Source organism: Saccopteryx bilineata, chromosome 1 (assembly GCF_036850765.1).
Source record: "Saccopteryx bilineata isolate mSacBil1 chromosome 1, mSacBil1_pri_phased_curated, whole genome shotgun sequence".
In the NCBI taxonomy this organism is placed as follows: Eukaryota; Metazoa; Chordata; class Mammalia; order Chiroptera; family Emballonuridae; genus Saccopteryx; species Saccopteryx bilineata.
The window spans coordinates 203,136,716-203,151,423 of NC_089490.1; the positions used below are offsets into that span (position 1 = coordinate 203,136,716).

At 42.6% G+C, this 14,708-nt stretch overlaps 1 protein-coding gene across 9 annotated transcripts in view; it reads right to left on the reverse strand.

The window, feature by feature from the left end:
- The window catches only part of BLTP1 (bridge-like lipid transfer protein family member 1), a 143,718-nt gene that overhangs the window by 65,668 nt on the left and 63,342 nt on the right, over nucleotides 1–14,708 (reverse strand). For 8 of the 9 annotated variants that reach the window (XM_066233732.1, XM_066233805.1, XM_066233743.1 and 5 more), the window contains exons 29-40: nucleotides 13,552–14,386; nucleotides 10,981–11,051; nucleotides 10,140–10,313; nucleotides 9,556–9,676; nucleotides 8,482–8,625; nucleotides 8,019–8,146; nucleotides 7,499–7,698; nucleotides 5,118–5,315; nucleotides 3,926–4,137; nucleotides 1,477–1,628; nucleotides 470–620; nucleotides 149–301 (exon numbers count right to left, since the gene is read on the reverse strand). In XM_066233732.1, coding sequence (XP_066089829.1) covers nucleotides 149–301; nucleotides 470–620; nucleotides 1,477–1,628; nucleotides 3,926–4,137; nucleotides 5,118–5,315; nucleotides 7,499–7,698; nucleotides 8,019–8,146; nucleotides 8,482–8,625; nucleotides 9,556–9,676; nucleotides 10,140–10,313; nucleotides 10,981–11,051; nucleotides 13,552–14,386 — 2,539 coding nt within the window. The remainder of the gene's footprint in view (nucleotides 1–148; nucleotides 302–469; nucleotides 621–1,476; nucleotides 1,629–3,925; nucleotides 4,138–5,117; nucleotides 5,316–7,498; nucleotides 7,699–8,018; nucleotides 8,147–8,481; nucleotides 8,626–9,555; nucleotides 9,677–10,139; nucleotides 10,314–10,980; nucleotides 11,052–13,551; nucleotides 14,387–14,708) is intronic. The other variant, XM_066233754.1, reaches the window with a different exon arrangement.

A 14,708-nucleotide genomic window follows, 5' to 3' on the forward strand; every position in this document is an offset into this window, starting at 1 on the left:
ATCAATAATCTGAGCCCGCTGTGGTCTGTGGGCCCATATTTCTAACTGCACTTCTCTGGACTGCCCACATGCATCTCAAACACTGTGGGGCAATGGTCCTCAACAGAACGGAGGCTCCTTCAGAGCGAGCACGTGGTCAGGCACTCACCATTGTGGCATCATCAATGACAGAGTAGTTTGCCTGGTGCAGGTAGTGGTGGAGGATGTTGCAGAGTAAACATGAAGGGTTTTCTTGGAGAAAACGGGCGACTTTTGTAAGTCTGTTGTATTTACTTCTCAGGGGAAAATGCATACTTTTATTCTGAAGCAAGCAAAAACAACAGGCTTAGAATGATGTATCAAAGATAGCACAAATAAAAGATACTCAGTAACTAAGAACATGCAGGTCTGATGGTGTCCAACACTGATGAATGAGCAGACCATTTTCAGTACTAACGTGTGCATCGACCTTGTACTGCGGAAGGCCTACCTCCAGTGCCTCCGTCATGATGCATCCCATCACAGCACAGAGTCTCAGCGTCCCCTCCGTTTCCAGCTTGTTCAAGGATGACTTGAGTTGATCAATGGGAACAAGCCACGCACCGACAGCGGGGGTTGCAGTGCTTAAAAGGTTCAGCTGCCTTCAAATTTGTTTTAAGAAATAATAAAGAACAAGTGTCAAGATTTGTATTCCAAACAATCGTCCACATCTGCTATGCTCATTGGCTATTTTTTTTTTTTTTTTTTTTTTCTAAAGCTGGAAACGAGGAGAGACAGTCAGACAGACTCCCGCATGCGCCCGACCGGGATCCACCCGGCATGCCCACCGGGGGCGACGCTCTGCCCACCAGGGGGCGATGCTCTGCCCCTCCGGGGCGTCACTCTGCCATGACCAGAGCCACTCTAGCGCCTGGGGCAGAGGCCAAGGAGCACTCCCCAGCGCCCGGGCCATCTTTGCTCCAATGGAGCCTTGGCTGCGGGAGGGGAAGAGAGAGACAGAGAGGAAGGAGGGGGGGAGGTGGAGAAGCAAATGGGCGCTTCTCCTATGTGCCCTGGCTGGGAATCGAACCCGGGTCCCCCGCACGCCAGGCTGACGCTCTACTGCTGAGCCAACCGGCCAGGGGCCTCATTGGCTATTTTATATAGGTGACATTACTCTTCCTTTTGACCACCAGAAAAATTAATATGGTCTAATGTTATGATGTAAAGAACAGATAAGAGAAAAGAAAAAAATATTAAAAAGCCGATTAGAGGTGAAAAAAATAAAAAGTTCAGGGCAGGGTAACTTGTAAGAGTAAACTAAGCCCTAAAAAAAGAAAAAGGGTCAACCAAGCTGAGAATAAGGTGGACAGAGCCTACAAGGTATGAAAGACGAGGGAAAGTGGTAGCCCTCACAGTAAGTATAGCCAAGACACAATTCAAAACATATATGGAACAAACTACACGTCACTCAAAATAAACAGTGAGTGACAGCAGTACACCCTTCAAGTGTTTTACCTAGAAAAGGTATGCGCAGGGGACCTCACATTGGTGGGAGCAGCGAAACTGAACCAGATTTCCTGAATGGTCAACTTCATGCTGCAGGAATCGGGGGGCGGTGGCATGAGAGGCACGTCTTTCTTCAGATCATCTGACTCAACACCTTCATCCTGTGTGGAACATAACGCCCAGAACGTTTTGTTTACAGATGCTAAGTGTTATCTTTTCCAGATGGAGAAAGAGAGAGAACGAGGTCTTGGACCTAGCCAGAAGTCACACACGACTACACAAAATGAGTGACGGAATGATGGTCTTCTGCTTCCCACTGCAATCTTTTTCATAAAACAGAATACTTCACACTTCCAAATCAAGAAATATAATACTTACTTGTAACTATTTATTCAAATAAATAAAACTTGACAAAACATTTTTAGTCATCCTATATGCGAGCAATATAAAGCTGCCTTAGGAAACGGAGTGATATTTTTACATGTGTAATCACTGCCCTCCGGAACGCAGGAAGGTAAAAAGCATAATATTAAGAACAAACAGAAAGGTCTCCTGCCTCTGACATCTGTTCAAGGTCTCTACATCACTTTTAGATATCATTGCTCAGGGTAAAGAAAAGGTTGGCATTTTCTTGTGGTGTGATTAGGGAACGAAGAATACTCACAAAACAGATTTGCATCCTAAGTGTTACAGAATAGACGTTCACACTCCCTAACCTACAATTCTAAAGCCCACGATGTTCTGAAATTCTAAATTTTTTCTGTAAATGTGGCATCAAAGCCTGATGTGATCTGATGAGAAGCTATTTATCCCACCTGGTATCATCAAAATTGTGCTACAGAAATCTTTATTTCAAGATGAAGTTGCTTCAGATTCCACTGGGAGCTTATGTAACATATAGTACACACACATTACCGCTCTTTGAAAACATGAATTCTCCGATACATCTGGCCATGGGTTCTGACAAGGGCTGTCAGCCAAGCACTGGGCGTACATAGACATGTAAGACAGTCTTGAGGAACTTGAAATTTCAAAACGGGAGAGGGCTAATAGACAATAGCAACTAATTGTAACAGCTGGTGAAGCGAAGAGTAATAAGCTCCACTTTAGACCGGGTGGGTTTTGGCGCTATGGCACACATAAACGGAGCATCCGAAAGGCCACTGGACAGGCCTCGAGCACAGGACGGGTTGGTGCTAGAGGCAAGCCAATGGGAAAGAGCGGCGTCATCAGTGGTGGAGCTGGTCAGGCGGACAGAGGAGAACCAGACACGGGAGACACCAGTGAGAACAAACAAGGGCAGAAGAAAGTGGACCAAAGAAACCAGAGAACCCCAAACAGCGCTAAAAAACATGGATGCTTCAGCAGGGAGAGCAGGACCAGAATTGAGGTGGCCGCCCATGCGTCCGGCAGGTGCCTTGTCAGGGGAGGGGAGGAAGGGGACGGGACCTCAGCCAGGCTCCACCCTGCACCTCTGTCCAGGAGCGGCCATTGCACCTTTACTATCCTTACCAAAGTGCTAATCCACACCTGCCCCCAAAAACTTCCAAAGACCCCATCAGATTGAACTCTTGAACCAGGCATCAAATCAAAATAAATGTTTCAAAAGAAATTCCTAAAAACCTAGGGTTCACAGGTGATTATGCAAATGAATACTGGTGACCCATGATACATTTCTTAATTAAAAGGTGGTTTCTTTCCTCCTCATTTGGTCTAATTTTCAAGGGATCAGCAGTGTGCGCGCATGTACATGTCTGAGCACACTGACCGAGCTCCGATCCTGTGGCACTGTGGCAGACACTGAGCTAAACCTGCATAGGCACCGCCTCCTGCCATCTTCCCAACTGCACAGGAGCGCGGTCCTCACAGTGTACCTGTGGTCCAGGAGGAAACGGGGGCGGGGAAGTATTGTCCCCAGTCACCAAGCGGTAGCAATAAAAAGCTTCTGTCATCTAGAATTTTAAGTATTTCCATTCCTGCTGATCCTGGACTAACCACCATGAAATTCTACCACGCTGAAAATAACAAATGAGTGGCACCTCAGGTATTCTTCAAGTCTCTAACTGAAATGGGCAGTAGCGACAAAGATATTTAGAACTTACACAAAATACTAGCAGTAACAAGACTAAATATTTAAAAAACAAACCTTGCTAAAATCCTTCAAAAGACATAAAAACAAAGCCTGCTTGTTTGAAGTTCTATTAATTCAGCTAATATTATTAAGTGGCTAATGTAAACCCGGTATTATGTGGGGTACTATGCTATAAATAAACACATCTTTGTATGATGCCTACAGAAATTATACTCTAGTAGAAGAGTAATCACCGAAATGCCTGACTCCCAATCAAACAAAATCCAAATTATAGGAAGACAAGCAAATATACTCGAGAAATTAATTCTGAGTTGGTACGTTTTTCTACATTGTTTTCCAAAGCATTATTATTAGAAACTCACCAACCTGCTCATCGGAAACAGAATGTCCATTTAAGTCTGAAGAAGGGCTGGCTCGACCACAAGGAAGCCCGTCATCGGAGATGTCGGTGTGATAGCCGCTGCCGGTCGGGGAGTCAGAAGAATTATTGGACGTCAGCACTCCACCCCCTTCCGAGACACTCGCTTTGCCCATCGTTCCCAAAGTGTTATACAAAACAGCACCAGACTGTCTTCCTCCTATACAAATACAGAAACGTAGTTGTTAAAACACTCAGTGTCTCGGTGATGTGCTCTACCAAATCCATAAAGATAAAATAAAAGCTCGTAAAGATCTTTTTTATTCTCACCAAATCGTGCCCTTAATTGTAAAAGTGATAGAGGATTACATTATCAATTAAGCAATTTAAGCATATACAACTACTGGTAAATATGACTAAACCTAAAAGTGTTAGACACAAATCAGCCTTCCTATTTTGATATATTACTCACTAATGTAAAAGAAAACAAATATAGGCCCTGGCCGGTTGGCTAACTGGTAGAGCATTGGCCAGGCATATGGATGTCCTGGATTCGATTCCCAGTCAGACACACAGGAGAAGCAACCATCTGATTCTCCATCCTTCTCCTTCTCCTTCTCTCTCTCTCTTCTCCTCCCATAGCCATGGCTCAACTGGTTCGAGCTCATCGGCCCCAGGCACTGAGGATGGCTCCATGGAGCCTCCACCTCAGGTGCTAAAAATAGCTCGGTTGAGAGCATGGCCCCAGATGGGCAGAGCATTGGCCCCAGACGGGGGTTGCCAGATGGGTCCCAGTCAAGGTGCATGCAGGAGTCTGTCTCTCTATCTCCCCTCCTCTCATTTGGAAAAGAAGAAGAAGAAAAAAAGAAAAATAGAATTTTAAGTCAGTCTCTGTCTCACTGAATAAAAGATGCGCAACATTTTCATCCCATGTGGCAAAGTTCTGCTAATCAAAGATCCAGTTTCCAAAGATACAAGCATTCGAAAGCCAGGTGGTGTTGGTCTGAGCCCCAGACTGCTCTGCTGATTCTGTACCCCACAACGGCAGGAAGCGGGACGGGCATCCACCCTGGGAAATAAGCCCAGTGCCACCGTTCTGCTTGAATACGCCGATTCAGGTTATTGAAAGTAAGGAGTGTTCAAAACTGTGTGGGGCCAATTTGTTTCCTGTAAGCAGAATTAAAAAAAAAAATACCCTACCTTTTATGGTTAAATTTTCAAGTCCACATTCAAACATTATCCAGCCCCATTTTTCCTGGGTGGGACCTATTCGAGTCACGTCTGGAAGGGCTTGTTGATCAGTCTCATCCACAAAAGTGAACTCGTCCAATTCCTCCAGAGTAAACAAGACTTTGGACTTCTCAAAGGGAATGGCTGTGATGGCACAGGTACCAATATCTATTATCCAAAGAGAACAAATCCACCCCTTGTAAAGACAGAGGTTTGATTTTTTTTTAAAAAAAGAACGAATAGTGTAATCATTTGGCACAGTGGTTGTGTTCAAAAGATATCTTAGTCCAAAAAAATAAACAAATCAACAAAGTGACTTTGAAAATAATGCTGCCTACGGTCATACCACTTACCAATTACCAGAATCATGTTGAAGGGGGATAAAAGATTCCATAATTAACAAATAATTGTCCAAAGACAGGATAGATTCATTGCTGAAGTATTACAGGATACTCTAAAAATCTGAAGTTAAAAAGCTCCTGAATAATTCAGCTTCATGGTAAACTATTTTAAAATAATTTCTCATCACTTTATAAAAGAAAAAACTATTCTAATTACCTTGCCTTAGGGAAAACATTATTTTCCAAAAAACAAATAAGAGCTCTTACTAAAAGATTGCTTTATGCTAACACATTCTATTTAACTATAATTCATCATGGATATTGCCATATTCCATCGCTTACAATATGCAATATGGAAATTAACATCCCAAGTTCCTGGCATTTTTTTCTTACTTTTTACCTCATGTCTTAAAATTTCTCTGATTACAGCTAATGAATATAGAAAAGCAGGGGGGAAAAAAGAAGATAAAAAAATCCAGAGACAACCGGTTTACATTTGAAGTTTCCTTTTAGCCCTTTAGAGATTTTACAAACTCAGCTTTTAAGGTTCCCAATTTTCATGCAACAGTAACCATGACAATTTCCTCAGGTTATTGAAAATTTTCCCAAGGTATTATTTTAATAGCTATATAATATTCCATCCTAAAACTACTATACTTTGCATTTATAATTAGAAATGAGAGTTAATATTCACCTATATTTTTTCTGTAGTTTTCTCATTATTTAATTATTTTACATTTATCTAATTCCATGAACTTATTCTGAAATATGGTATAAGGTGAAGATTTAAGTTCAATTTTATTTAAATCTTTAGATTAGGTAATATAGTCATGTAAAGTCCCAAAGAATACAAAAGGGTATATAATGAAAGCCCCTAGCCATACACTTCCCTCCCTATAGGTGACAAATGTCATTAGATTACTGAGTAACCTTTCACAGCAATCTTATATACATATAAGCAAAGACATATAATTTTTTCTCTACAGTTCTATACAACGATCTCCTTAAAATTTCTTTGAGAGTTTTGTCTTTGATGAGTTTTATCTAGATAATGTGCCTTTCAAAATTATATTTAGTTACTGCTGATGCTCTGTACCACACCCACATGCACACTGGTTCCCAGTGCAAACTACAGAGCTGAGGGAAGTATTTTACACTCTAGGTGCGGTCTACTGCAACAGGGCTAAGACTGCAGAGCTCAGGGAGTCGTGAATAAGCTCTTCATCTGAAATCCTCAGGTCAAATGCTTTGGCCTCAAACACAAGGATGGCGGAGCAGCCTTGAGAAAGCCTCACACAGACCCAGAACGCAGATGGCACTTGTACAACCTGCAGAGGCCCAACATGACAGTGAGCAAGTGCAAGGAAATGACTTGTTCATTCAGCACTGGTCACCTGTCCCACACAAAGATTTCAGCCTGGCAATCATCTCAGGTGAGACTAGAAACTCTTGTTTTCTGGACTGAATGTCTGACAATCTGAGATCACTTAAGGCTCTAAATGAGCAGAGGCATGGAGTTGAGTCAAAAATACTTCCTGGTAGGTGACATGTCTGGTTCTATCTCTTCCCGCACCAGGGACTCGAAGAGGTACAGCCGTGGCTACCACTCCTGCTGCTGCTGTGTTTTACACACCTGACTCTCTACTTTGGGCATTATAATTGATCATTTTTAACAAAGTTGTGCAAACAGAACGATTTACAAAAGTGAGAAAGGCTATAAAGACCATGTTCTCTCTGTTGTATAATGAGCAGCAGATACCATGAAACAGGCAGGTCTCTCATTAGGGGCCACACCACTTACTTCCCCTACCAGTCTACCTTCCATTCTGCAACCAATGTGAGTAAGGAACAGTGAAATACATACCATGTGTTCAATATATGCAGAAATACTTTTCTCTTTCTTATAAAAGACTCAAATTGTAGCAATATTCAAAGGAAATGTTTCATTTTGCCAAAGTCTTCTTGTATGTATACATGTCAAAGAAAAAACTATTTGTTGTAGAATCCTACCTGTTGTATCGAGACCCCTAAGTTGCCCGTGAACCCGATGAATGTTTAATTTGGCGGCAATCTCTTTGCCTTTCTCTGCTCCGGCGTTCGATCGGAGAGACCCGGATGACTGCGGCTGCATTTTCGTGGCGTGCACATACCTATCAAACTGGGATGTTCGGCCAGGCTCAGTGCTGTTTGATGTCTCTTCAACCACGCCTCTTCATGGAAAAGAAAGCAAGCATGGTGGTTAACATTCAAATGAAAAAAACACAGAAAACATAGTTCAGGAAAAACATTTAACAAGTGGTTTAAAAAATTCCACTTCTTTAATTAACCAATACTAATAATAAATTTGTCAGTATTTACTAAAAAATAGACCATATAAAAACTTTCAAATACCTCCAGTGAGATTTGAAATTCCAATACCAGTTTTGAGTTTTAACATTAGGACTTTCAGAACTGTAGTAAGAAAATGACTAAGGCTTGCTTTTCCGTATGACAAGATAATCATGACTCAAATGAATGAACTCTTTCTTACCTGTTCATACGAACTTGTGTGGCAATTCTGTCGAAGCACAGTGCGACCAGGGACACGTGAGTCACACTTCTGCTGGGAGCTGTGCTTGGAGACTCTTCCACTGATGCTTGCAACAAACACAAGTTCACCTAACATGGAAAATGGCATAAAAGTAGAGCTGAAAAGTGAAAATAATCAAACAGAAGATATACAAAAAATGAAAAAACTGTCAGGAATAGCATATATATGTATCGGAGGTTATGAAGTTTTATACATAAAGACTCTCACAAAATAACTGTAACTGAATTTTTACTGGATAAATGTGAATTATTTCAGTATATCTTACCCAATATTCTGCTTAAAGTAAATTTATTTACATTACATTGATTCTTACACTAGATCGCTGAGGAAAATGAATACAAAGGACAAAATCACCGCAATGTTCTCCTCCTTCAGGATGATTTTTAAACTATTAAGCTGTCACCTTCGGTATGCTGACATTCGCCTGGAGACCTTTAATCATCACATTGTCCTGCTTCACCAGATTCGTCTGTGCCAGTCCCTGGTTGGTCGTTCCTAGAGTAGGGGGCTCAGTTTTTGCTGCTCTAACATCTTGTTTGGAAGATAACTAGAAGAGAGTGGAAGCAGCATTATTACACAGACAACCCATCACTTCACACAGTCCACCACAGCGCCCTGCGGTCCCTCTGCTCCTCCATGCCCGGGTGCCCCTGCTGTCCACGACCACCCTTGTCTTAGAGCCCAAACCTAATGAAACAGACAGGCAGCTTTGGGGTGGAGAGAAATGATACACAGTGAAGTGAAACCAGCCTACAGAGAAACAGAAAAATGGTGATCATAACAATAACAGGTATTCTTTAAGGATCACCAACTTCTACTTGCTGGAGGGCAGATTTGGTGCTCCTCTACCCTAACTACCAATATACCAGGAACAACTGGGTCACTAAGAACAATCAGCCTCATTCTCACTTCACCTCTGGTCCCCCCCTACCAGGACCCAGATCAGCTGGAAAGTGCAGAGGCGCCATGGCAGCGCCCGGATGAGACGGCTGCGACAGGGCTGTGCGGCTCGGACTGCGGCACAGGGGGAGAGTCACACACCACAGGGCAGTGACTTGACACAGTGAAGTGACAAAAACAATCTAAAAAATACTGAGACACATTGTCTGATCATGGAGGAAAGCCGACACAGCATGCAGTTTTGCATTCTCCAGAGACAAGTGTGCCGTGCTACAGAACGCTTCCTCACTTAGGACCAGAGCTCTCCCGGGAAGGACGGGAATTAAGCTACTTCTGAACCAGAGGAAAAAGGACAGCTACATGTTAATAAATATTGGATTACCATTCAATCCATAGCATGGTTCTGTAGGCCCTCTCTTATGGAGCCAAGGAGGCCCTAAAGGATATTTAGAATGCCTATGTGTTCCAATTTAAATGACCAGTACAATTTTAGTGTGCTCCATTGTTTCAAGTTTGAAAATCATGTACACATGGAGCTACTCAGGGTGGCACACTCTCCGGTATGATGAGTCCTCACGTTTTCTGAGAAGGTGGTCTTGCTGTTCTGGACAGCTTCCCTGAGGACCTTGGCATGGAGGTCATCCACGATGGCGGCTGGGTGCCTGGTGCTTGTGTAGTGCGCCATCGCCTCGATGTACCTGTGGCAGAGACACGGCAAGTGAACACTTCAGCAGAACTGTTCTGTTACATTCCCGTCCAGACTCGATTCATGTCAGTTTGTCCCCCTAGATAAGCTACAGGCTTCCTGAAGGACAGAGACCTATTATTCTCCTCATCCCTCCAGGAACTGGATGGTAGTAAGAGTATCAGACACAGTAATTAGTTACTGGGTGTTGGATCATTTTATGCTCATCAGCCCAAAAGCAAAAGCAATGAAAACTATAATATAATTCTAATAACATTGCAATATAATTATTTGGGCTGAAAAAATAACAAATGATAAACTAAGTGAAACACAGACCTTTCAAAATGTATCTTCCTTTTTCTTCAATCAGCCATCATCCACATTCTTACTTATGATCCTGTATCACACACGCTGTCATATAACATACAGTTATCATTTTATAAAATAATAGCTAGAGTTTTAGACAGAATCAATACCTGTCTAACGCTTCAGCCACCAGGGGAGTCAGAACAACGTCGATGGCCCCTCTGACCTCCACAATGGCTGTTGTCCTGGTCTGGGAGACCGGCTGGTCCAGGGTCCACTCCTCCGTGACTGTTTCGTCATCTGTGGTTTCAGCGGCTCTCTTTTCCAGAGGAGTATATGGTGTTCTGTACAATGAAGCAAGCCAAGTATATGTACAAAGACCATGAAAAAGAACAGAAGTCGGAGTTTCCTTATAATGCGTGAGCACTTAAACCTACATTTATTTCAACTGAAAGTTTGGATTGACATTTAATGTCCCAAATACTTTTCAAAGACAGGACAATGGAGGTACTAAAGTACAAACTGACCAGAGATGCTTAATGTATCAAATGAAAAAAAAATTGTGATATTTACTTGACAGAACTTCTTCGAAATATGAAAACTACTATTTCTGAATTCTTGTTAGCTCCCAGTCTTAATATGCCAAGTTCAGCTTGCATAGTAGGCTAAAAGAAATGTCACTAACTGCTTACAAATGTTGGCAAAACCATGACAGACAGTTGAATTATTTGGGGTAATTTATATATAAAGTAAATTCAACAGTCAAATGGTTAGTTCATTCTTTATAGTCAAATACAGAGTCACAATCAGGGGGAGGTAGTGGAGGGTAGAGGAGGGATGGATCGTGATGAAGGAAGACTTAGTTTGAAGGGTGGTAAACACACAATACAGACTACAGAGATGTGTTGTAGAATGGTGCTCCAAAAACCTGTATAATTTGTTAACCTGTGTCACCCCAATAAATTCAATGTAAAAAAAGACACACTTTAAAAGTATGTAATGTTTACTTACTTCAAGGTTGATCCTGAAAGCTGCAGTCCTCTGTCGAGTAAAGAATTAGCTGTGAGCCCCTGCTTGATAACCTAGAATAGTAAAAGATATTGATAGTCTAGAATATTAACATTAATTATTCTCTAATATTATGCAGAATAATAATTATTCTCTATTATTTGTGACTATCTGGATTATCTTGTTCATTAATTTTGACAGACATGAATATTTGGCAAATTGAGAAAAATCACAAAAAGTATTTGGCAGTCTCATTTTCAGTATATTCAGACAAAAGCCAGGGCAGGGCTGCAAGCACTCGGCAGTAAGTAAAAGCTCAAAGCAAGACTTTCAAAAGTCCTTTTTCTCGAGTTGCTTTTAAATGCAGCTTTGAAGCTAATTTTAGTCTTTTCCTAGCATAGTCAACTTTCAAGTGGAAAGAACCTAAGGAAACATTACATTACAAAAAAAACAAAACCATATTTTATATCCGTAAAAGATAAATAATACAAGTAACGCACTTGAACTACCAAACTTAATGCTTTTAGATGTTAGCCAGTACTTAGAGTTAATGGAAAAAAATAACTTTCTTACTTCCTATGTTCTATTTTTAAAGTGATCTAAAGATATGAATTCTGTGACTTAGTTTCTCCAGACATTTGACTGCCAATCAAACCGGTTAACAAAATTATACAGGTTTTTGGAGCACTGAATTAATCCTGAATTAATTCTAACTTGTCAGGTAGTATTCGGCACAAGTACCATTGAATTTTATATTGGAAATTTCATATACCACACTATTTTCACATGGAATACAGAGAACATTTTGGAATCTTAGCATGAGCAATTTATCTCAGGCAAGAAGAGAAACAGGCATAAGCTTAAAACCAAAACTTTTTAAACTATTAGCCCTAATGTTTGCATTTCCTTCCATCTATATTGTTCACATATACATAAACCTACACATCTGTAAGAATATTCAACTCCATTTATCCAGTTTCCATCATTACGGAAGCCCATGCCCCTGTCATCTCTTGCAGACTGCTGCCACAGCCTCCTAAGCGGTCATCCCATTTCCTTTCTTGCTAAAGGACAACCCCACTTAGTAGCCAAAGTACGCGGGATGACATGACTTCCTTAAAGCTCTGGAGAGCCCTGGCCGGTTGGCTCAGCGGGCCCTGGCCGGTTGGCTCAGCGGTAGAGCGTCGGCCTAGCGTGCGGAGGACCCGGGTTCGATTCCCGGCCAGGGCACACAGGAGAAGCGCCCATTTGCTTCTCCACCCCTCCGCCGCGCTTTCCTCTCTGTCTCTCTCTTCCCCTCCCGCAGCCAAGGCTCCATTGGAGCAGAGATGGCCCGGGCGCTGGGGATGGCTCTGTGGCCTCTGCCTCAGGCGCTAGAGTGGCTCTGGTCGCAATATGGCGACGCCCAGGATGGGCAGAGCATCGCCCCCAGGATGGGCAGAGCATCGCCCCCTGGTGGGCAGAGCATCGCCCCTGGTGGGCGTGCCGGGTGGATCCCGGTCGGGCGCATGCGGGAGTCTGTCTGACTGTCTCTCCCTGTTTCCAGCTTCAGAAAAATGGAAAAAAAAAAAAAAAAAAAAAGCTCTGGAGAGTTTCCCAGCGACATTACAATAAGTCCCTCTCTACGGCTAGCTGCGCTCCCCCCTGGTTCACATCTCTAGCTCAGCAGGAGCAGGTCTCTGCCAACTCACCACATCTCCTGCTCACTGAGCAGTTCAGCAAGGCAATGCCTGTGCCCTGAACACCGCAGTCCTAGGCCTTCCCTTCCTCAACTCCTCCTCATCCTTTAAGTTTCAGTTTAAATACTACCTTGTCGATAACATCTGTTATTCTTCATCCCTGTCTCCTTTGATTATCTTCATAAGACTTAATTTGTAATCACAGAATCCTCTATTTATCTATGAATTGTCTGTCCCCACCCCTTAAACCATGTGCTCATGGCCACTCCCCTCACAAAGGCACATAAATGTGGGGCACAAAGTGGTACACAACATAGAAATTCGGAAGAAACACATTCATACATTTAAGTAAGTGTGTATGTCTATGTCACCAGTTCTATAATTTTGGGCTTTAAAATAACTATTTCTCTTATAAATGTACAATTTTATAAAAATACTTTTTATACTGGCTACATTTATTTTGGCTTATTTTTAGCTTTCCTTTAAGAAGCCATCAAGAATAGATTACAGAGGAGGCCAAGTTATAAGACCTCAGACATCCAGTGAGGGGACTGGATGAGCACATAAGCAGTCAGGAATTAAAATCAGTTTCAAAATTTATTTTTAAGACATAGAAAATATGGTTCCATAGAGATTTGATCCTCATCTTAAGAATAGCATGTAGAGCCCATTACATTAATTAACATGATGACTACAACTACCCCTCAATTTGATACACTAACCTTTGTAATCCTCATCAATAACCCTGAGATCTCCTTCCTGTTGCACAGGAAGCCCTAACTTCAGAAAGCCTGTCTTCCAGAAAGTAGCTAAAATGAGAATAATTTTGAAAACATCTTCTAAATCTATTTTTCTAAATAAATACGTGAGTGGAAACTCCTGATTTGGTTTATACCTTAAAAGTCGGAATACATAGCTGTTCGCACGACGATGAAAACTCTTCACTGTTTGGTGTGTCCAGATCGAGGGGACGGTGCAGTGAGGACTTGGAGGTCCTTTTGTTGGCTGGGTGCTTCACCGACCAGTTGATCACCTGGAACTGAGTGAGGTAAGTCTGGTAAGAGCCCATCGCTGGTTGCTGAGAAGTCATCTGCTCACGCTCTACCATTCTCTCGCCTTCCACAACATACAAGTGCTCTGTGACGTCCTCTTCTCCACCCAGTGCAGACACAAACGAGGCCTGGGAAGCGTGAGTCCTGAAGGGCAGCGTCCGTGGGTCCTGCGTGCTTTCCCCATGGCCAGTCAGTGGCCCCTCCACGCTGTGATATATGGAGCCCCTGCTGTAATCAATCTGCTGGGCTTGCTTTTTCTTCTTCTTTCTGCCGGGATAAGTGCCAGGGCCTTCATCACTACTGATGGGCTCAAATTCCTCAGCGGCAGAGAAGTAGGCTTCGCTGTCAGCCATGGACATGCTGGAGTCCATCGACCGATACTGATGGAATGAGTTCGAGTCTGCCGACGGCGTGTAGGGAAAAGAGCCGAAACTTCTCTGCTTGGGCGAGTCCAGCACGTTCTCATCGCTTCGTGAGACATCGCTGCTGAACTGCACACCAACGGCAACGGTCTGCTTGTCCCCATAAAAGGCAGCCGTGAGGCTCTTGGTGCTGCCCAGGCGGGTGGAGCACACAGAGGCTTGTCGTTTCAGGGGCGACCGCAGTGGTGACTGCCCTGCCGACATCTCCTGAGTATTGGGAGACATGGGGCTGCTTCCTGAGATTTCTGGAGGAACACTGAAATGGAGAGCAGAGCCCTTAACCTTTATGGGACACCGTATAATTTACTCAGAAAATATGCATAAACAGGAGTACTTATAAATCCCTTCAGTGATTCTAATCATTCATTTTACAAATAAATGAACATCTAAAATTTTACAAAAAAAACCCTACAAAGTAACAAAACCACACAATGTGTTCATATCCCATATAGTTCCAAAGCCAAAGTGAGGAAGCTTAAAACTTAAAGAAACCCTGAATATAATCTATCCATAACCCATGAACACGAATGCATCCATCAAGGTTCTTTTTATGTCCTTTACAAGTTTTTCCAAGAAAA